The sequence below is a fragment of the Molothrus ater genome, chromosome Z (assembly GCF_012460135.2).
Source record: "Molothrus ater isolate BHLD 08-10-18 breed brown headed cowbird chromosome Z, BPBGC_Mater_1.1, whole genome shotgun sequence".
Classification (NCBI taxonomy): domain Eukaryota; kingdom Metazoa; phylum Chordata; class Aves; order Passeriformes; family Icteridae; genus Molothrus; species Molothrus ater.
Window position 1 is genome coordinate 57,379,958 of NC_050511.2, and position 23,068 is coordinate 57,403,025.

At 40.2% G+C, this 23,068-nt stretch overlaps 1 protein-coding gene across 5 annotated transcripts in view; it reads left to right on the forward strand.

The window, feature by feature from the left end:
* Nucleotides 1-23,068, forward strand: part of SEMA6A (semaphorin 6A) — a 127,781-nt gene that overhangs the window by 30,504 nt on the left and 74,209 nt on the right. For all 5 annotated transcript variants that reach the window (XM_036402950.1, XM_036402946.1, XM_036402947.1 and 2 more), the window contains exons 2-3: nucleotides 20,146-20,283; nucleotides 22,652-22,769. In XM_036402950.1, coding sequence (XP_036258843.1) covers nucleotides 20,184-20,283; nucleotides 22,652-22,769 — 218 coding nt within the window. In that variant the 5' untranslated portion in view covers nucleotides 20,146-20,183. The remainder of the gene's footprint in view (nucleotides 1-20,145; nucleotides 20,284-22,651; nucleotides 22,770-23,068) is intronic.

The following is a 23,068-nucleotide window of genomic DNA, read 5'->3' on the forward strand; positions in this document are numbered from 1 at the left end:
TGATCACATTGTCTGTGTATAGGTGGTTATCATCTCCCAGTAACTTGTGAATTTTGGATTGACTTAGCTCAGTCTGCAAGATAGTAATTTTCTAAGGCCTCTCCTGAAAAAAGGCAAGCAGGTGAAAGAGTGGTTTCAATGAGTCAAAGGGCATGTGGCTAACTGGCCTTTTAAAGACATAGGGATCAGGACTCAAATTCTTAACAGCCAGACCAGGGGGGCCAAGGAGTTATTTTGTTTTTGAGAATAAAAATTTTGAATTTTCTGTATTTCCATATGGATATTTTTAATCTTTCTAGGGACTCTATTGACAACTAAACTGAACTCTCATTTTAAAGATAACCTTCATATTTTTTATCAGTCTGTAGCAGTGTAGAAAATATTTTAAACCCTTGAAAGTACAATTTCAGGCTGTAAAATGGAGCATTGTGAGTTCCCTTCTCAGTTGGAACTGATTTAATGTCTGAGATTGCCAAATTCAAATCCGATACAAATTGCAACAGCTGAGTTACAATTTTTAAATCAACCCTGAAGATGAGGGTTTTATAATGGTTTCATGGGAAGCATGCTTCTTTGCAGCTGTATGAAAATAGAGCTCACTTCCAGTTAGATCCATCTATCCCATTCTCATGAGGCAGGTTAGGTACATATTGTGTTGGGCTCTCTATATATATCCAGTCTCTCTTATTTCTTGTGAGTTCCCTTCACTCTGCCTGTCCTTCTCCCCTACTTCTGTTCTTCACATTTTGTTCTTCTATTGGACCTTGAGGCTTATTGTACCTTGAGAATTCTTTTCTTCTCCGTGTGGGCCATTTGTCAGTCCACTCCAAGGAAGCTGCTGACTGAGGAATATGATAGTGCTCTAGAAGAGGATGTTTTCCTGTGTTTTTATAACAAGTGCCAGTGCTACAGGCAACAGACAGGATTACTATATAAATCAAGGCACACATGGATATGCACAGGGAGCTGGGCCCAGACACCAAATCCTTCATCTCTGAAGCATAAGGACAGTTCTTATGCATAAGCAAAATTCCCTTGGCTCAGTAAGTCTCCAGGTTTTCCAGTGCAGATCTCACAAGACTGATATTGTTGTTTGGTGGATGATGTCTTCTCACCCATGAACTAAATACTACTTTCCCTTTCCTTTGCAATTAAATTGCATCTCTGAGACAAATACAGTGATTACTGACCCGAATGTCAGATAAGCTGGACTCAAGAGTGCATTTAAGAAAGTTTTCAATGTGTTTTAATGTATTTAGATGGCTTGTGTTCAGTGAGATGCCGACAGAAGCATTGAGGAGTTGTCTTTTTTCCTGTAGTGAGATACAAAATGCAAACCATGAACCTGTGTTTTGATGTAGCCACCGTATCCATATCTGCATCCTTCCTCTGGGCCAACTACTGGGAGGGCAATATCATCCCCTCCTGTGCTACATGGCATCAGTTGATACAGAAGAGACTTCCTTCTGTCCTTTTCTCTTTCTGAATACTTTAATGAGTTTAAAAGTTGTGTTAATAAAGAAACAAAAATATTACACACCTTAGAGACTAAATTTCCAAGCACAGACTGCAAATGAAAAGGAGTGTGAAATGCAGCAACAGCCTTAACAATGTGTTTTCTTACTTCTTTTATTCCTTCCATCCAGCTGTTGTCCTTTTCTTATTTCCATTTGCTTAGGAATCCTCTGAATCTTCTTTTTTTCTCGCTTTGCCAATAATTGCATGCTTTCATTTCTAGAGATCCCTTTACAGGGACATGAATGAGGTTCTTTTACCTCACAATCTTTTTATAGCTATATTAATTTTGAAAGATGCTTCTCATCTTCATATTTCTTTGCTTTCTTCCACTTGCTAATCATTTATCTCCCTCTATGCCAAGATTCCATAACGGCTCTTCCTCCTTAACCTGCTCCACCTGCCTGAACTTCCTGATTCTAATTCTCTCAGTCTTTGTTCTCTTCTTCTCAGTGCCTGTACTCAGATCTGCTTCCTTTTTCCCCCCACTTCGCTCTTGCTCTCCTCCTTTCCTTTTTTGTGTTCTTCTATCCACCACATGTAAACAGAACTGTACTTTCAGCCACTTCTGTTCTTCAGTGTGGGGAATCTTTGTACAAAACTGAGAGTAGGATTTCATCTCAAGTGTAAAATATGTTTTGGATGTTGTTGTAGTGATTCATGCCTCATTCTCACTCACACTGGGCCTGCTTCTAATGTTTGGCTAGGAGTCCTTACAAATCCCTGGCACTGGAGATATAGGGTATTGTTTCTTCCATCCTTGGATGTTACTGGATCAGGATTGCCTTGAAGGCATTATAATATGAGAAAATACTAAGGCAGCAACCACACAGCAGCAGAGTGTGAGGAGACACAGCCAGCATCAGTACAAAGGAGTTTTGGGACACTGCATCATCTTTTTGCATTTACATAATGTGTTCGAGTACATTCCAAGCCCTCTGTGTCAGTCTTCACAGTCAGTTTCCTCCGGGCCTAAAACACAGCTCCTGTAGGAGCACAGCTTGAATGTTATCTCTCACTGTACCTATCAGTTGATACTACACTGGCTCTTACAAATGCCGTAATACCTGCTTCTGCAACTGCTCCCCATAGTGAAGTCAATGGGATTTCTACAGGCAGAATGAATGCCAAACTCCACTACTTTGGACTGTAAAAGCTTCCCAGGAGTAAGGAGCACATCTCTCTGTGTCTGTACAGTGCCAAGCACACAGCTGGTGCTCAATGAATAATATATGTATGGGCTCGATAGGAGTGACTATTCATCTAGTGCAGCAGAGGTAAAGCATCTTTTTGTACCAAGAGGCAATGCTACAAAATGCTCCCTTTTACTGGTGTATTTTATAATTTAGGCTTTAAATGGTGAAAGTATATTAGCCAGCTAGTTCAGGGGGAGCTCATTTGCACCTCCTTCACACAACATGTCCCATGTTTCAAATGACAGGAAGGATAGCTAGTTCTCTACAGCTGAATGCGTAGTGATTAAACTGTCTGGGCACCAGCAGTAGGCAGCCATTGAACAGATCATTATTAAGACGCCTATAATTACAGAGTCAAAGCAGCCCCTTGCAGCACTCTGGTAATCTGCCTTGAAAACTGGAGTCACAAAGGCATATCTCCTTTTTATGTTGAGGCCCAAGCTGTGTAAAGTAACTGCAGATTTTTATGTTGCATCATTCATGTCTTAAGCTGTTACTGTTTCTGCCTACACTTTGGGGGCTGGTCTGGACAAGGGGATCTAAGGTGGAAATAAATGCTGAGTAAAGAGCTACTGAAAAAAAAGAAGTATAGCTATGACACCTCCACAAGAGCTCTCATGGTATTGCTTTAGTCATTAGCTGAGTGGATACTTGAGCTTAATCAGTATCAAAGGGACATACACAAAGTCATCTATTTCATTAAGTTAATTTGCATTACTCGCCTTACTAAGAATCAAATTTTCATGTATTGTCCATCTTGCTGTCAGCAAAATAAGGGGAGGGGGAGGAGTAAGCAACAAGCAATGCAAGCCTGAGGTGTGGTGGTGTTTCTTCCTTTTTTCAGAGATACCTGCTAGTTTCTCAGGAGCCTTCATTGCTTTCAGATACCAAAAATACAGACTAGTAGGCTTTATAAAGTTTAATTTTAGTAACTCCTACCTAGAAATGGAACTTCCAGAGCTTTACCAAGTGCGAGATCCTTGAAGCAGTGCATAGTTGGGCTTTTATCTGCTGCTGTTTTTGAAGAAGTAAGGTAAGTGTTGGTTTGGGAGGAGGTGATGAGAGTAGTTAGCTAAAAAAGGACCTTTAGCCTTCTCTGGTCACCAAGAGACATCAGTGAAGTGTTTTGCGTGAAGCTTCACACAACACTGCAGTCCCAAGGGATTTGCTGCTGCCATTTATATTGTGCCAGATCTGGCTGTGGCTTTAGTAGAAAGCTGTAATGTGCTGAGATGGCTGTTCTTGTTCTTCTGTTTTGTCCCTGGTGTTTATTACACTCTCTTCCTTTAGTGCTGATTCTTTCTTTCTTTCTTTCTTTCTTTCTTTCTTTCTTTCTTTCTTTCTTTCTTTCTTTCTTTCTTTCTTTCTTTCTTTCTTTCTTTCTTTCTTTCTTTCTTTCTTTCTTTCTTTCTTTCTTTCTTTCTTTCTTTCTTTCTTTCTTTCTTTCTTTCTTTCTTTCTTTCTCTCTTTCTCTCTTTCTCTCTTTCTTTCTCTCTTTCTCTCTTTCTTTTTTGTTTCCTTCCTTCCTTCCTTCCTTCCTTCCTTCCTTCCTTCCTTCCTTCCTTCCTTCCTTCCTTCCTTCCTTCCTTCCTTCCTTCCTTCCTTCCTTCCTTCCTTCCTTCCTTCCTTCCTTCCTTCCTTCCTTCCTTCCTTCCTTCCTTCCTTCCTTCCTTCCTTCCTTCCTTCCTTCCTTCCTTCCTTCCTTCCTTCCTTCCTTCCTTCCTTCCTTCCTTCCTTCCTTCCTTCCTTCCTTCCTTCCTTCCTTCCTTCCTTCCTTCCTTCCTTCCTTCCTTCCTTCCTTCCTTCTCTTCCTTCTCTTCCTTCTCTTCCTTCTCTTCCTTCTCTTCCTTCTCTTCCTTCTCTTCCTTCTCTTCCTTCTCTTCCTTCTCTTCCTTCTCTTCCTTCTCTTCCTTCTCTTCCTTCCTTCTCTTCCTGTCTTCTTTCTCACTCTATTTCTCTCTTCTTTCTCTCTTCTCTCTCTTTCTCCCTTTCTTTCTGAGAAGTAATGTTTGCTATCATCCTTCTCATTACACTGGAATTTAAACTTAATTACTGTTGAGTGAAACTGTATTCTTTTAGTTGTATAATCTGGTAACTGGACAATAAACCTTCCATTTGTCCAAGAGGTTGTGATTGAAGTTTCCTTTTAAATGTGAATTTGTTGTGATGATTAGATTATTCTGTTTAAACCCAGATGTTTGAGTCTAGAAATCAAACATAATTTAACTTGATTGATTAGACAGAATGATGGAAGTATTTCATAAGAGAATTTAAATATGTGGGGCATCATTCTTCTTGGTATTGAAGCAGGACTGAAGGGTTAATTCTGTAGTCTGTTCCCAGATCCTGCACAAGGTTTCCCAATCAGTATTTCTAAAATTTGCTGATTAGGAAAAAGATTCAGCAACAACTCTTTTGTTATTTGTGTGACTTTTGTAGATATAACTAGAAAAAATGTCTCTTTTACAGACCAGTTGGTAATGATGGAAAAACTAAAAAAAAAAAAAATTCATGATTTTGAATTGAATATTTTCAGTGAGATGAATCACCATGTTTATGCCCCTTGAAGTGCACTACTGTGCTCCAGAGCTGTGTCCTCGCCAAAACTGCAAGCAACAGCTCCTCTATCTTGGGGAATGCATCCCATCTGTGTGCATGTGTGCATGATTTGGTTTTTAAGGACTTGGTACTGGGCTGGAGGTCAGCACTTGCATGCGTTCATTTGAGCCCAAATTGTTGATATGAGAAGTTTGGGGTGTTGGAAGATAGTTATGGATGCTGTAATGCTGTAGAAACACTGTCAGTATTTTTGCAGTTTAGTAACTGCTTAGAGAAGAAATGGGGCCAAAGAAATTTGAATCAGGAGAATTGCAATTGGGAACAGCTTTTCTGATACCTGTAATTTTTTTTTAATCTCCTTTATCCACACACATGTGTGTTGTCTATGTGGACAACTTCTCAGGACAAGGCCTTTTTTAATAAAAATTGCACAGCACCTAGCATTCTTTAAATAAAACACAAATTGAGGAAAGGATAACAAAGGAGGTCCAGTACAGTAATATCTGCTGATGGTGTTTCTTTTTTCTCTCTGTTGGTAGCACTGTTTTAGTCCCAAGCAGTATTTTACTGTATGGGTTGTAGCCAAAACTTTAGTTTTTCAACAAGGTCAGATAGAAAGTAATTCAAAGTCCTATAGTTTATAGGAGGGTCCAGCCAGCAATAGAAATTACAACACTGACAGGGCTATCTAGTGCACAGTTTTGTTCAGCTGATGCAGGACATTGCTTGGCTGTAGATGTGTGATGGGTTAATGACAAAGTAGCAATCACTAATCAAATTGGTATTGTAGGAAATTATCAATTACTCCATCAATTGTATAGACAGATCTATTTGCAGAGTCAAAAAGAAAAAAAATCTAAGAAGGAAAGGCATAAGTTGGCTTGCTGCTGAAACAGCCCAAAGGAGAGTTTTCTAATCCTTGCATTGCAAACTGTGCTACCTCAGATGCCATATCTGGTTTTGCTAATTAGAGCTGCTTTATTTCAGGCTTGTCATAAAAGACAGCATACCTTTTGTCTGTGTTTGCATTATAAATACCTTGAAAGCAGCATATTGGAAATGACACGTTTTTTTCAGTTTGCATGTGGGGGTTCACACAGTCTAATCCTACTTGAGAACTGGGCAGGAGGACCCTACAAGGGGTGCATGGCTTAGAATTTTTGTCCTAATATGTTTGACCTTGTGTATTTCTGTGCCTGCAGAGCAAGAGAAGAGATTGAAGTATAAGTTGTGCTGAAAAGATTTCTGTCCTCATTTTCATTTCCAGTCAGGCAAAATTCTTCTGGATGACAGTGTCCTGCCCCTGGGGAACACACAGCAGGGCAAGGCACTTTGTTCCAGGTTGAGTAGAACAGTTATCTTTGGCAGGAGGGAAAGGAGGGTGCCCAGCTCTGCTGACTGAGAAAGAGCATGGGAGTTTATCTGCCTTCATGAAAGAAAAAGAAAGAATATGCCTGATAGACTCCAGGAAGAAGGAGTTTGCTCTCCATCTTCTTCATTGTCCAGCACCTGTGAGAAAGCAACCACATCTCTCTATCCTGTTGGGGGTTTTTTTGGGTTTTTTTTGGTTTTTTTTTAATATAATACCTGCCTTCAGTGCTTACCAATATTCAGCTAAGAGAAACTAAGTCACAAGTCAGCTTAATTAAAATGTATATTAAAAGATACATTCCAAATTTAGTCATCCTTTGAACATAAAGTGCTAGTTTTTTATTTATGGGAAGCACAAGCAATCTACTTTAAGCTGTCCAAAAAAGGAGGGAAGATACAATCTGTCCCCATGAGCCTGCAACAGAAATAATGCTCTCAGCTTTTGGGGAATGTAAGGGTGTGTGTGAAGAAGGAGAGTAATCTGTTCCTGTATTAGGAAAGCCAAATCTGCTCCTGTGTGAGGAAAGCCAAGTCCTTCTACGAGAAAGAGAGACACCCCACATGTCAGTGCTGAGAAGGGAAGAGATTGTGGGGAGCTCCTTGAGATTCAGAAAGGAAGCATACAAGCATTCTTCACAGACTTTATTGTGGAGGCATCATAGTTTTCAGTCTCACAAACCAGTCCCATTCATTGTAAAAGTACTTTATTGTGGAGCATTGGCAGTTTGTGACTTCATCTTGCTAGTCAAGAGGTTTGTGTTGCCCCTCCTGTCTATGTGCTCCTCCAAGCAGATCTGTGCAGCTTGTTTCTGCCTGCCTGGGACTGTAAGTAATACTTTTAGGATCCCAGGGAAAAAAAGGCATGGTAGTTTTCTGACAGAAAAAAATTGTTTTCTTGCTCTACAGGGGGCGTGATATTATGGTGGGCATTGATATATAATGAAGTAAATTATCAATAAACTCACATCTTTTTTATTCTGTGCATTGAACATGTGAGAACACACTCAATATTCATGTGTTGGGGTCTTTAAAATATCTTTTCTTTGGCATGTTCTCAGAGTTTGTTCTGTGGCAGGACTTTTTCTGACTTCTCATGCAGAAAGTATAGCTTGCTGGTAAGTGAACTAAGTAAAGGTATTTCTCCTTTCTCAAAGTTTTGTCAAAGCATTTAGAAGCTCTGGTCTGACACATCAAGGTACCTCTATGGCTGATGCCTTGGAAAAGCTGGTGCTTGCTTAGGTGTCAGCTAACAGGGTCCTTCAGAGCTTCCAGAAAAGATTTTGTAGGTTAAGTGCTTTTTTTCAAAGATACATTTTTCCATCAGAAGAGGGGAAGTGCCTGAAAATGTATTCTTCAGATCTCTTTGTTGCAGCAAGTCGTTGAGAGAAGACTTCCCAAAAATCTATTATTATTGAGCTATCATAGTACACCTTTTTGGCATTATTGATGATGTTCAGGATACAAGAAGTTATGAATATGTATGGTCATAGACACTCCAAAATTGACTTTTTCGTAAGTGTATGTTGAATAGAGGGGCACTTGTGCAAAGAATCTCTTATACTTCAAGCTGGTGTAGTGATGTTCACCACAGAAAAATAATTATATTTTGGATTACTCACAGGAAAATGTTAACAAAAATACAGTAGAACATGATCAAGACTATCTCCTTTGCTTTCTTTAAGAGAGCAAGGATGCAAACCAAAAGAAAAATTTCTTCTTTTAAAAGATTAAATATAACCTCAAGTTCCACAGGGAATTTGGATGTCGTTATTTCCATTTCCTAACATTAGATGGGAGACTTTGCCCAAAACCCATGTAAAGTTAGCAGAATTTAACTGAGTCCTCATGCAAGTATGTGTACCTTTATGTGAAAGCAAAAGTGTTAAATATATGTAATTCTCTATAACTGGAAGGCTTATAAATAGGTAAAGCAACCACATGCGTGAACTGATGCAGATGGTACAAGCTGTAAAGCAGCTACAGGTCATTCTGAAGTCCAGTGAGAGTCAGTGCTCCACAATCTAGCAGATGTCAGTGTCAGCACTTTCACTGGCATAAACAAAAACAAGGCAATGCCCTTTAGTTGTAAGTGCTGTGTGACTGTGCTGCGAGCTGGAGAGCCACTGCTCTGTGACTGTGCAGGGGAGCACAGCCTGAAAGGCATAGGTCATGCTTGTGGGCATGGGGGGAAGATAATTTTGAGTCCAGCTGAGAACATTGCACCTCAGTGCCTACCTGGATCTCCTTAGACTTTTCTAGTGACTTCAGCACAGCCCGTGCATACAGCCTTAAGTCTCATTCAAAGGTAATTTGATTCTGTGGGCTAATGTTTTTTGTGCATTTTTTCCTTCTAAATGCTGGCAGGAACTTGGGTCTTGGCTGTAGATCAGCTCCTGGCAGCTGATCAGTTCAATGTCCACATTATGGAGGCCAACCTACAGTTAGTGGAAACCTCTCTGCAGTATTTGATATAAATCACATAAGCAGCAGAACTGCAGAGTAAGAAATAACAGCAATGGTTCATCAGCTATGCAGTCATCCTCCTTGTTTCTGCACAGGAATTTCAGTTCTGTTGATCAAGCCAGTAAGGATTCCTTTGGGTTAAAAAACCACCTGGCAGACTTGTTAAAAGCCCTTAACTGTGTGTTACTACTCATGAAGCAGTTTTTCTAAATTCACTTAGATGCAGTCAGCTAATGAATCATTGCTTTTCCTGTGTCACCCACCATTACAGGCTGAAGGTGCAGGGTGTGGGGGAGGAGGAGGTTTGGGAACAGGTCCTTGGTTGTCTGAGAAAGCCTTGGTATTTTGGTTAGAGTCAAACTTTCATCAGTCAATGCCAGAGCAAGGGTCTTCCCATCCTGATACTGATGGATGTTATTTCATTGCTGGGGTGATCCTAGAAATCTGTCTGTTACACACACAGTAGGTTTTTTCAGCTCCAGAAAATTATCTGGAGTATTAGAAGTGTTGCAGTTTCAGTTTCAGTCATTAGCCGAGTGCTGGTGCAGTGAAAATGACTTCTCTTCCTGTATCTCTCATTATTCGTTGTTGGAACCTGAATGCATGCAATCATTCCTAAAATAGCCATAGGAAGCACAAGCAATATAGAAACATCTTTGTCTTGCTTCAGGGCTTTGGGCTGCATAGCTGAGCCTGCCGTAGTGTGGGACCTGGAAACAGCCTGCAGTCTCATCTGTGTCTGACAGTCTGGATTGTCCTTTGCAAAACCCTGCACGTGGTACCGAAAAGGCAGAGGTTATTTCCTGGAGAAGAAGAGAATGACTTTGCCTCGCTCTAGCAGTTAGCCGAAGAATGGATTAGAGGCTTCTCCTATCTGCAAGGAAGCTCATCCATCATGCCCCATTCAGGCAGTCATACTCAGTGGGCTTGTTCTCTCTTGCTACACTGAACCTTTTTCTCCATAGCTTGTCCAAAGAAGCAAAGCAAATAATAACAGAGCTACTGCTTTTGTAACTTGTACTACAGGCGTTTGTCAATGCTGCTTTGACTTCCTTTTCTATGCTGCTCTAATTCCCTCACGCTGCGCTAAGAAGCAGGTGTGAACAAATGTGTAAGGATGCTTGTATTCTTCAGTATGTGGGTGAATGTGTGTCAGTAGTGTATTTCTGTGGTGCAGGGACTCAGCTTACTCTAACTATAATCTCTTTTCTTGCTTTTCCTGATGCATGCCGCCTCAATTTCAAGTTTGCCCATGCAATCACATCAGATATTTGAGGTTTCCTCTGAATAATAGACCCTCAGTAATTAAAATTTTCTCGAACTATTCTATTAGTTACAGGAATTGTGATTTTTATATTCAGAGGTTTATTGATTATATCTGCATTTAGAATTTTCCCTTAAAATACAGTGAATTACAGTAATTAACCTTATGCCCAGGTTAACATACAGTACATTTGTCTCAGCACTATCCTGGAAATAGTATATTTCTTAGGATCTGTTGACTTCTTGCTATGCCTTCTATCTTCTTCATAACTGTGAAGTGGTAGAATGAAGACGAAAGTGGAAAACATATCATGTTGGCATATTGAGGTGACCTCTTTACTCAAAGGGCATTTTTGAGGATAAGGTACTTTCTAGTATTAACTTTTCCATAAATATGCTTGGATTTTATGTGATTTAAAATTTGGGAATTTACTGGACATGAATCTAGACAGAACAAAGCTCAGAGTCCTCCACTTGCAACTAGCAATTATTAGCAAGCTGCAGGTGCTACAGTGTACGATTGTTGTAAGCATTGAACTCATCTCAGAGGAAAAGCAAACTACATAGATTTTCTGTCTCAGATTTATTTTATTCTTTTAAAGCTTCTGAAAATACCAGCGAAAAACATTGGCAATGAAAACTAATCGTGAAATATAGAGATCTATGAAATAGGTCTAAAGTTTTAACAGGAAAACCTTTTCTGTGATGTGAACTTTTGAACTTTGGGTGAATATCTGTCACTGTATGGACACACAGAAGTGGATGGTTGTCTGAAGGAGAGACATTTCAGAGGTGGTGCTGAGAGGCAATGTTCTCAGTTAATTTTTTTGTTTTCTTAGTACTCAGAGTCTTCTGGTTTTTCCTTCTACCTGTGTCTATCCACAGCTCTTTTAATATTTTCCCTTAGGGACTACATTTGCTTTGTGGACATCCTTCATTTTTGGACATTTTGCATTTTTGTACTAGTCTATTTCATGCTTTTCTCTCATACTTTTCTGTAAGGTATAGAAAAACTTTACATAACTAATTCATAAACAAATTAGGGGCTAAAATTATAAATACGTATAGAAAATTCTTTTCTTATCTGATTTTTTTTTTTATCTATGAGGCTCAAAAATAATTTTTCTCGAAGACTTTACCAGGTTTCCAGAGGAAAAACCTTTCCCTTTTTTCTGCCTGTCATAACTCAAATTGCTTGTCCACACTGTGTCCTTGTGCTGAACATCCCTTCCCAGAATATGATGCTGAGGTTTGGCCTGAGTTCTCCTGCCATGACTAAACTGTTGCAGTGTGGAGCAATTGGTGCACTCTGCAGTGGTGGCTGTCACTTTCAGGCAGTGTGTTGTCCACTGCTGGAGTTATTATAAATGGTAATGTTTTTGAAGCATTTGAAGTGCTACAATAGATTTCATTCATGTTTTTGGGTAGGTATTTAGTTTAATGTGGTGTAAAACCACTTCATGACAAAGCTGATTGGTTGCCATTTGAAAAAACAAGCTGACAAGATTTGCTATTTCTCTCCAAGGCAGGTTAATGAGTTGATTTTTGTGTAAATGGATTTAGGGGCAGAACTGGCCAAATTGCACAACAGCTAAGCAATGTGCTTTGGTTAACAGCTGACTTAAATGGGATGATTTGCATTTTCTACTGTTTCATCACATTAAAACATGGACATTTCAATTTCAAGTGAATTGGACAAATGTCCTGAAGAATACAGCTGGGGCTCATATTTAAGTGCTTGATGCTTCTTGCATTAACAAAAAACAAAGGAGAGTTTATTTGTGATTACACCAAGCTTTAAACGTGGGGATATCATGAAAGTTTAAGTTGGAAGGAGCCTTAAAGATTGTCTACTTTCAACACCCTTGCAAGGACACCTTCTGCTAGACCAGGTTGCTCAAAGGACCATCCAGCCTGACACTGAGCAGTTCCAGCAATGAAACCTCCACAATTTCTTTGGGCAACTTATTCCAGCACCCTCCTAGTCTGAAGCTGTTTCCCATTGTCCTATCTCTGCATGCCCTTGCAATGTTCATGCGGCAGTTGAGACAATGCCTGCTGGGCCATGTCTAACTTCTAATCAGTGGCATTTGTAAATGTTGTTGCAAAAATGTACCAAACTTGGTGTTTTACCTTTGCTGTCCAAAAGGAGAAGAAAACAAAGGAAGGACACATTTTTCTCCCATTACGTCTTCAGGTCACCTGCAGCTAGAAAATTTTTATTCCATTTATCAGATGAGGGAAGAGAAGGTCAGTTGACTGGCACTGATATTTCCCAGGCAAAATGAATGTTGGAGAGAGTAATGGTGCTGCTGGTAGTGTAGCTGTTTTCTATTAAGCATGCCGAAATGAAACAGCAAAGTATATATTAGAGATGGTGTTCTCTCCTTTCAAAAGGCAGTGATTGCTACATTTAGCTCTCAAATCAATTCAGAATCTTGACAGAGTTTTGCTGAAGTCCTGCAAATAATCAATAGAACTATTTTTATCTCTTAAATGAGTGAGACTTTTAAAAATAAGAAAGACATCTTTGTAATGACTGACCAAGCTGTTCCAGAGTTAGGTCTATTGCTCTATATGATTGGGGGTGTTGAGTGAAAGAAGTTATTTAGGCATTGCCTTTGTTCCATTCTGCAGGTTTATAGCCCCAAAATAAAATTGCAAATGTTTCTGGCAGTCATCCTCCAGGCACAGATGGCTTTCCTCCCAGTTTTGGCAAGCCTGATTTTGGTATAAAACTGAGCAATTATTAGAAAGTGAAATATTGCATGATATAATATCACTACCACCACCATCAACATCATGACAAATGGAGCATTTGTTATTTCAGAGCCATGTGAGAGAGCTAATGCCACTGCATTGCCCCTTCCTCTAAACCCTGTACCTGTGATGCACAGATAGATGCATCTTGCTAGAGCAGATGCTTTAGCAAGGAGCTGTGGATATTTTCTCATTTGCGTTGGCTCTATATTTCAATGCAAATATCACTGAACAGGTGGCTGATGAGGCCCCTGTGGACTGTTTACAGTAAAGGTTACAACCAAAATCGATAGGCCTGAGACGCTTCTAATTCCATCTGGGAGAAGTTCATCTTCCTTCTGACTGTTTCCCCTCTGAACAGCAGCATCCCATTAACACTGCAGTCATCAGAGATGTCTCACTCAGGTCAGAAGAGGGTTTCTTCTGGTGAGGCCTCCATTTGTTCTTTGTGTTTTCTTTTTGGGCTGCAATGGGGGGAGAAGCAATGTGGATCTGGACAGGACAGGTTGCCAGCATTAAGCATGCTGAGTTTTGCCTACTGACTTGACACCTGCTACTCCCATTTGACAGGCTGAGGCTCATCACTGCTGCCCGGGGGTTGTCCAGATCTTTTCAGTTTATCGCTTACTGAGGCAGGAGGCAGTGATGCCACGTATCATTGGTGACATTATTGTGCGAGGTATGGCCTTGTAAAGGTGCATATGAGGGAAGAGAAAAGTTGGTATAGACTCAGGTTTGCATAAACCTGAACAAAAAAAGCAATTACCCCTGAAACTTGCATGAAAACTTAGTGTTTGGGCATAAATTTTATTTTAGATGCATTTTTGCAAGTCTTTGTGAGAAAATCTGCATGGCTCGTGTATCTTTGTTTCATTAAACTAGTAATGAAGTTCATATTATTCTTTTTAATGAAGGTAGGTACTGTTGCTTACTATATGAGGCAAAATTGCTCTTATTGGTGTCTTTCCCTTGGGTCTGATTGTCATGCCTGGCAGGAGGCCCACAGCAGCTGGGCAGTGAGTAAGCAGTTCTGAATCCAATTAAAATGCTAGTAAAGCGTGTATAACAGAGGGCACCCATGCAGTCCTCTTATAGGCAGGGAGAACTTTTTGATACACACAAATGAGAGAGAGTGGTGCTTCATACATGTAATTTAGGGTTCCACAGTGTTACCAGACAGGTGCAAGCGTCCCTTGGGCACTACCTCTCTCCCCTCACCAGTGTTCAGGAGCAACCCCTTGTTACCATGAAATCTGAAGGAGTACAGGTGATTACCCCAATGCCTTCATGCTCCAGTCTCTCTGGCATAAGTGCCAGCTACCTGGAGTGCAAGAGTGCTTTTTTGGCCACGTGAAATGTATGGCCAGCTGTAGAGACAACAGGAGCAGAACAGGAGAGGAAAGATGAATGGTGGCTGCACCATCAGTCACAAAAAGATGTTGGAAGTTGGTAGTGATGATGGGCATGGAGCTGGCATTGAGTCTCTGTAGCCACCTGCACCACATTCAGGTGACTGAGCAGCAATTGGTAGAGAAAGGACAGCATGCTGCAAAAACTGTCCATCCCAGGCACTGCCCTTCCATTGCCAATTCAGTTGCATGTCTGGCACTCCATGCTGTGTCTTGCTGATAGCCACTTGTGTCTCATCTCTCCTGGGCTTCCCAAGCACCCGCTGAGCTTCTGTTCACTCACATCTGTCTGATCCCCTTGGCACCACTCAGACCAGGCATTTTGCATGAGCCCTTCTGCTGCCTGGTGCAGCCATGCGAGGTGCCTGAGCAGCAGCTAACACACCACACAGGCAGGCATAGACAAAAGATGCTCTCCTGAACGGCTCTCCTGGTGCCAGCCTAACTTTCCTCATTCTCTGGGAGCTGCAGCCTTCAGGTTGTATTCCACTCTTTTGTTTTTATTGTTGCATTATTCCTAATTCCTTCCTCTGACTTGCATGGAACTCTTGTCTCTCACTTTCTAGAAACTGTGAATTTAAAAGGGTAAATAGCAGTGACAGTGTTTTCCACTCAGAGATTTCCAAAGGAAAATTAGCCAAATTTAAATTTAGCCAAGGGTCTTGAAGGATGTTTGCCAATATCTCATGGCAAATCTGTACCATAGCAGACAGCAGCAGGCAGGTTGGTCAGCTGGTTTCTGTGCTCTGCCTTCAGCATGGCAAGGCATGGCTGTGTAGATTGATACATGCCCTATATGTGAAGGCAGAGCTCGCTCTGTGAGTCTCTTTTGATGAGATACTGGAGTAGGGCTTGGGCTCCTAAATCACCTGTGTGCCTTTAAAGTTCTTATCACAGAAGAATCTCCAATCTTTTAACCTCTGTTATGAAACTCAAATCAGTTTCTTCCCTGCTTTTTAATGGTTCTTTTGCTTTTGCTGGTTATGATTCTAAGGGCTATTTGCTGAGTACTTCCAGGACCAGTTCATGTAGGCTGCTGCTTTCCCTGTTGTGCATTTTTCCTTATGCAGTAATTCAAATTCATCTGGCTTTACTTTTTAGTTTCCTCAGTGTTTGGTTAAATGCTGTTTCTTCTTCCTATCTTTTTGAAGAATAAATTATTTCTACATATTTGTAGAAATGAAAGAGTTTGTTGAAGACAGTCACGGGTTTTAGGGCCAGTAGGTTTTCTGGCCTTGCTTCAAGCATGACACAGACCAAAGAATTTTGTCTGGTGATTCTCACATTAATCTTAACAATTTGTGGATCGAAGTGCAGCTGTTGTGTATGAACACAACCCATCATGGTAGAAAGAAGTTTTGTAATAAATGAATATAACAAGATCTATTCATTATAGAGCAGTCTTACGTGCCATGGGAAAATTCTGACATGGTTGCATACTTTGATTTTTCTTGAAGTTATGCTGGGATTAGCTGAATGAATAGTGAGGTTGAAGCAACAAGATGGGAGGTTTTCTAACATGGAGGAGCACCCCTTTCATTAGAGATGTGCCTTTGCAGTCAGTGCTGTTGCTGTTGAATACGTTCTCAGGGTCAAATCTGCTCTCACACTTTTATGGAGCTTACCAGGAAGTTCTCTTTTCCATTCAGATTTTTCATTGGATTGTGTAACCCTTCTGGAACAAGCAAGCTGTAGATAAAATAACCTGCCTACTAGGATATTGTGGCAGGAGCCACGTAATTCTTTCCTTAGCCAAGTAGATATTCTGCATGCATTTCCACACAAACTGTTGTAAATGCTAAAAATATCAGACAGCAAAAAGTTTCTTGGCTTCAGAAACTCCTTCATGCCAACAGCATGAATTTTACAAAAGTAAATGATTCTCTGTCAAACTTGTATATGTGGGTGATTGTGTATATGTACACATATATGTATATATACATGTATGTGTATACATAAGCTTTGACTAAGTAAAAATAATAGTAATAGCAACTATCTTGTACTAGTATTCAAACATCCTACTTAGAAGTGATTCATCTCCTGGCTGAAATGTACAAACAGAGAAACCTATTCCCCTGCAGAAGGCAAAACTTTGATTTCTATATATATTAAGAGATCATGTGGTTTGTTTCTACATAATATACTACAATAAAAAGAAGGGAACGCATAAGTGGCCACAACAAGGTGTCTTACATAGGTATTTGAAACATCAGCTTCAGAAAGAATAATCAGAGCACCAATGTATCTTCCAAAACATTCATATATTCTTTGGTTTAGGAAAGCACAAAGCAAATTATTTGTGGGTTTTTTAGAAGCTTGGAAGAAACCTAATCTACTTGCCAATTCAATGGCTGCAAGTCACTGGATTAGACATAGGCTATAAAACATTCCCTTAAATATTTGTAGGGCTGTATTTTAATAGCATACTTGATAAGAAAAGACCTCCAAGGTTCACTCTTGTCATCAGTAGCTCCCTTCAACAAGTTACAGTGTTTTGAACCAGGAGAACTGGAGTTCTCAGACCCAGTTCTCTCTCAACCACTATGGCTTAATGCAGGCCAGATTGAATTGCAGTTCAGATCTCTGCATGAAAGGTGGAGAGCTCTTCATTGATATTTGCAAAACTTTTATTTTGAAACAGTGCTGGACTCACTTGGCATCACTGTCTAGCTACTCATCTTCATCAGACACTGTGTTCACAAGCACTTTTGAACAAAAGTAGTTTCAGCACAGTTGCAAGTGAGAACATTTGCATCAATCCCAGGGGCCCAACTACAGTGAAAATCATCCTAAAAATAGGTGTGACCTTCTTGAATCAGCACTTTTCTGAAATTCCACTGAAACAGTATGGCTTTTCTGCCATTGTAAGAACTGCTAAAGTGACAATATGTTTTAATAATTACCTCTGGAAAAAAGCTGCCTTTGGATGCAATTTAGTCCTCCTCAGTGCTAATTTATTGGCACAGACACTGATACATGTGTAGTACACTTGAATTATTGACATGTCAAAGCAGATATTTTGCATGCACATTTTGTGAATTTGAACGACTATGTTGGCATCAGAGCAACATAGAGACAATTAAGCTTTTTTCCTCTCTCTCTTTTCTTCCCCAGAAAATCCTCTTAAGAAGGAGGGAGAATTTCCTATAAACCTATCGATTTATGTCAGTTCATTTGTCAGTTTGGTTTTTTTCCCAGGTAAAAGAAAGCAGATCTGGCCCAATAGCATGTGCATGAAATCACAAAGTATGCATGCTGGGCCTTGTTCATTTTCCTGGAAGCTGTCTCCCACACAGATGTACATGGAGCAGTACACAAGTCTGAATGAGAATTAGAGGCTGATGGTGCAGAATCACCGATGGGACAAGTTTTTCAGGCTCTAAAGGGGAGTGGCAGAGCTGTGTCTGCAGTACTGTGGTGCTTTCCTCACAGCACACACGTTGTTAGATAGAGGATTTTGTGATGATAGGGAGTAACACAATGCAGCTATTCTTATGCTCCAGAGTCTCACTGTGAGCCAAGTGGTTTGGATTGTTAGCCTGCAGACTGATACTGTAGATTAATACAGTGTAAGTGGAAGAATTGGGTCGCTTCCTAAGTTCTTCCCATTAAACTGTTTTTCCCCATGTACATTTCAGAAAAGATTTGTACATTGGATTGTAGCAATTTCAAAGAGAAAATAATTTCAATCAATTTGTGCAGTAAGAAATTTCATTTTGCTATTTTGCTGTGTACTTACAAGGGCAAAATTCTTAACTCAGCAAACTGACATGTTGAAAAATTGCATAGAGATAAAGGAATTAGCCCCTTTAATGTGTATGTATTGCTTTTAATTATAACCTTTAGAGGGAAGCTGTTTTTCCAAGCCTGCTATTTACTTCTGCTGCTTTTTCCTCTTTCTGCATTCCAAAGGGCCCCAAATGACAACAAATAGAAAGAAACAGGTTCTACCCCAGAGAGCTAACAGTCAAGAGAAAATGTAAGAGGTGACTAGAAAGACAAATGGAGGAAATGCATAAACAAAGTGTCTGCAGGCAGATATATCTGCGTCAGGAATCATACAGAGCTATTGGCTTAACCAGTGCTAGATGGAAATACTTCTATTGGGGCTTGTATGTACCATCTTTTAGTATATATTCTCTTATAAGTTATAATAGACCTACAGTGTCTGCATTGTATTGCATTTATTCTTCCTATTTTTATCCTTCACCATCTATCTGAAACTCTGTTCAGTTGTCAGTCACAGCCTTACATTATTTTTTTTTCCTATTCCTGGTCTAACTTGGTCTCTCAGTTATTTTGTTAATAGAAATAGAGAATCAGCCAAAATTCCAATTTTTGTGTTGAAATAAAAATAGACTAACACAGAGAGTGTAATAAATCAGCACTCCTTATGGACTGTATCACCCTGCAACAGATCCCCCACTCCATTTATAGCAACTGAAATTTTATTGGAAAGCAAATATCTGATGAGGCAAATTAATTATTATGACACTTTTCTATTGGTTAAAAAATGAGGAATCCAACGTTTAAGACTTGCTAATGCTTTTTTTGGCATCAAGAAAGGAGACACAGGTATCTACTATTAAATAGTGCTGCAGAAGGGCAAGTTAGCACTTTGTTTGCCAAATTAAGTTTCAAAGACTATGTAGGTTATGAAATTTGACTTTCTGCCCATAAATCTTGAATGACTGACAGACCACTGTAAAATAGCTTTGTTCAAAAGGAATCTTTGGCAGGCAGCATCAAAGGTTTGAAACTCTGGAAGGGATGAAAAGAAAACCCCACTTTTGCACTGATTTCCCGTACAGATCAATGTCTCTGTGAAATTTGCCTGGGAATTATGAAGTATTTACTGTATTATGTGCTGGTTTTTTTCACTGTATCCAAAGGCCCCAGTGGTTCCTTTTATCTTAAAGATTTAGGGATATTTTTGTACATGAAATCTGAACGAATGAATGAATGCATCAGTGGAACACTGGGAAAAAATTTGCTGGATTTAGACAGTTCTTTTCTTCCCTATTTTATCACAAGTTGGAGTATTGGTTTTACGACACATAAATTTATGGGTACATATTTTTATGGTAAAGCCCAATGACATGTTCTGAATGCTCCATCAAGCTCTTTCAGTTTCTTCACTTGATTCACAACTCTACAGGGTATGAATCAGTCCTGTAGTATAACTCTTAATCTCTTTTTAACCAGGATAATGTAGTGTGAGGGTTTTTTTTTATTTATTTATGGTGTGTGTCATCGTGTCAACATCTAATTATGTAAACCAAAGAAGGGGAAAATAAAATATTTCTTGGAAAACTCTTGTCAGCTGTCCATCAGTGCAGGAGATGAAGCATCTTTATTACATATAAGCTTCAGAGGCAGAAAATTTTTTGTAACACACAGGTCCATAAGTCTATCCTCAAGCAAGATGTGGCTCTGCTAGGGCATGAGCTGAAGAATAATTGGCTTTGCAGGGTAGTTTCTGCTTAGAAACACAGCATGCCTCACAGGTGGAGTGAGAGGCCTGAGGAGAAAAGCTTCCTCTACTTTCCCAGACTCTTCAAAGCTCTGATCCACCTGAAGGTACTTAAACTCTTGTTTGTCTTCCACAGGGTGAAGTGAAGAAGTGAAGCCTCACAGCTGAACTACTATGAGGTCAGAAGCCTTGCTGCTATATTTCACACTGCTACACTTTGCTGGGGCTGGTTTCCCAGAAGATTCTGAGCCTATCAGTATTTCGCATGGCAACTGTAAGTATAAGGGGCCAGAGGACCACATGCAGTACTGATCAGGGGAATTCAAATCAACACTACTTAAATACAGTTGCAGTGGATAAAGTTGTTTTTTCTTGATTTCTCCCATATCAGCCAATTTACATTCTCAGGTACTAATGTAGGAACATGACTTTTTCACATGGTCTTATTATTTGTTAATCTAATACAAATAATTGGACTTCTTAACGCTCAAATGGATTCTGTTTGAGCATTAGGCATTTTTTTTCCTAAGATGGAACTGAAGAAGCTAAAAACTAAATCAAGACAAAGAATCTTGTATGACAGAAGGTTTCTCCTTTCTTACCAGTAGAGATTAGCAAACTCTCCAAAATCTAGTGTAACACCAGTAGCTGCAAACTGAGATCTGCTGGCTAAACAGGTGGAGAGCTTTCTGTGTATCTTACAGTGGACATCGGGCTTGACTTATCTGATTCTTTTACATTTGCCTCATCTCAATTGTGATAATGGCAATGAAAATTCTTCAAAGTCCCAAAGTTTCAGATGGTTATAAGGAAACCTTTAGCATCTGGGCCCCTAAAAGTACGCCAGGGAGTAGCAAGTCAGCCAAGAGCAGGCTTGTGTTGAATTCTTTTTTTGTTCAGGAATTTGGTTTTTAAATTGTCCATGTTCACTGTGGTTTGCAAGGTCTTGGTACCCAAAAACTTGTCTGTCCTGTGTAACATTATTCTGAAAGACAAGACTCCAGGGCACACCTGATGTGCTGCAAGTGCTGATAGATTTCTGAGGTACAACAACAGGGAAGAACTGCTCTGAAGCAACACAGGTGAAACATAGCTAGTGTGGCCATTTCAGCACCAACATTTTCACCCTCCAGAAGGGCAGTGCTAATCATTCCTAGAAAAATTTGCCATACTCGATGTTTTTAGAGATATAGAACATGGGAGGATTTTTACTCTGCAGCATGGCATGCTGAAGTGGACATGAATGTCCTTAGTTTGTTCTAGATCCATGAGTTACAGAGGAAACACTACTGCGTAGAAAACAGCCTGACAATAAAACTGGGCATTTTGCATGTAGGACATGATCAGAAGGATTAACCTTCTGAATGTAAATCCTGCCTGGTGTCTTAATTTATTTCTTAAAGAGTTCTCAGCACCTGGTTTGGTGAGAAGTTCCTTTTTCTATCCAGTTTTATCACCAGACTTTGTGTCACGTGACACTTTGACGTCCTTTGCTGAAGCCGTGCTGTGAACCAATACTTTGACCAAGCTTAACAGGTACAATGCTTTTAGAAGACAATAGCTGAAAATGCTAGAGCAGAAGATGAGTTTCTGAAGAAATAGACTCCCCCAAAGAGCTGCAGTTTCTGGGAAGGCATTTAATGGGGAAAAACCATAGCGAGATGCTAGTCAGCTCAGTATAACATTCACTTGCAGCAAGTCTGCCATAATAGTGCTCATCAGAGGATTATCCTTCTCCTGTCTTCTGTCATTTTATTTACTTAATTAGCTCCTTGTTTCTGTACCTAGATGTCATGATTATATGATACACATGAATGTGAAGTGGCCCTTGATCAGAAGTGTTCGCTGTTGTTAGCTTGTACACCCATCCGAGGAGCAGTGGAACACCCTGTGTGTGCTGAGTTCTCACCCCAAAAAAAAATGGGAATAGACAATAAATACTCTTGCTGACTCGTAGAACTGGAGGGGGGGAAGCTGACTTGTTGATAGCAGAAGCTCAGCATGGGGATTCCAATTAGTATTGCTGCCCAGTTGCCAGAAGGATTGGAATATCAGATTGGTTGCCAAAATAATGTGCAGTGACTTTCACTTCATAAAGTTCAAGTGGTGATTTCTCACCATTTCTCAGAAAACCCTGCAGCCGTTCTGTGACAGCAGTCAAGTCCTGTAGAAAACCCAGGAAACTGGCAGTTTGAGCCAACAAGAGCCAAGCCTTTTGCTTTAGCCACTACCAGTCCAGTCATTGAGTTGATTGATTGGCCACTGTGGAACAGCTTCATCCTGATAGACGTGCTTTAGCAGCCAGGAGCAAGCATTTAAGCTCTGCAAACAGTGAAAGAAAAACTGCAAGAAAGTGCCATGTACCTGTGTGCCAAGAGCTCCAGAACAGCTTTATGCTTAAAATAATTCACAGTTTTTGTCTTCTACAAAGGTGGTGACTTTCTCCTTTGCAGTTGCAGACACTGTAACCTTGAAGAACTCTCCAGCTCTCTGTGCTCATGCCTTCCAGCCCCTGTCTGTGCTTCCAGGGCAGAACAGAAACCATGGGTTTTGGCTACAGCTGGGCCGCACAATGATTCATGTTAGCACCATTATGGTTTGTTATTCTCTTCTGACCCTGTTGATTTTTTTCCTTTCCACAGACACAAGACAGTATCCGGTGTTTGTGGGTCACAAACCAGGGCGGAACACCACACAGAGGCACCGGCTGGACATCCAGCTTGTCATGGTCATGAACAGGACACTCTACGTTGCTGCTAGGTCAGTAGCCTCCTGCTTCAGCACTCCTCTCTGCTTTAAGAGGAGCAAGAACACAAGGAATATTCTGAGCTCTTCTCTGACAGACACATTATTTTTAGGATTGTCTTGCACTCAGAGAGAGCTTTGCAGCCTGTTAGTAAGACATATTAGAATCGTTGCTAGATGAACAACTGAAGTTTTGCAATGTGTTACACCTGTGTTTTAGGGCTACATGCCTCTGCCTTCCTCTGAGACCTGCAAGAGGGAAGTTGCCAGAAATATAATTTAGTTCCATGGAGAAGCAATTCCACCCTCATTAT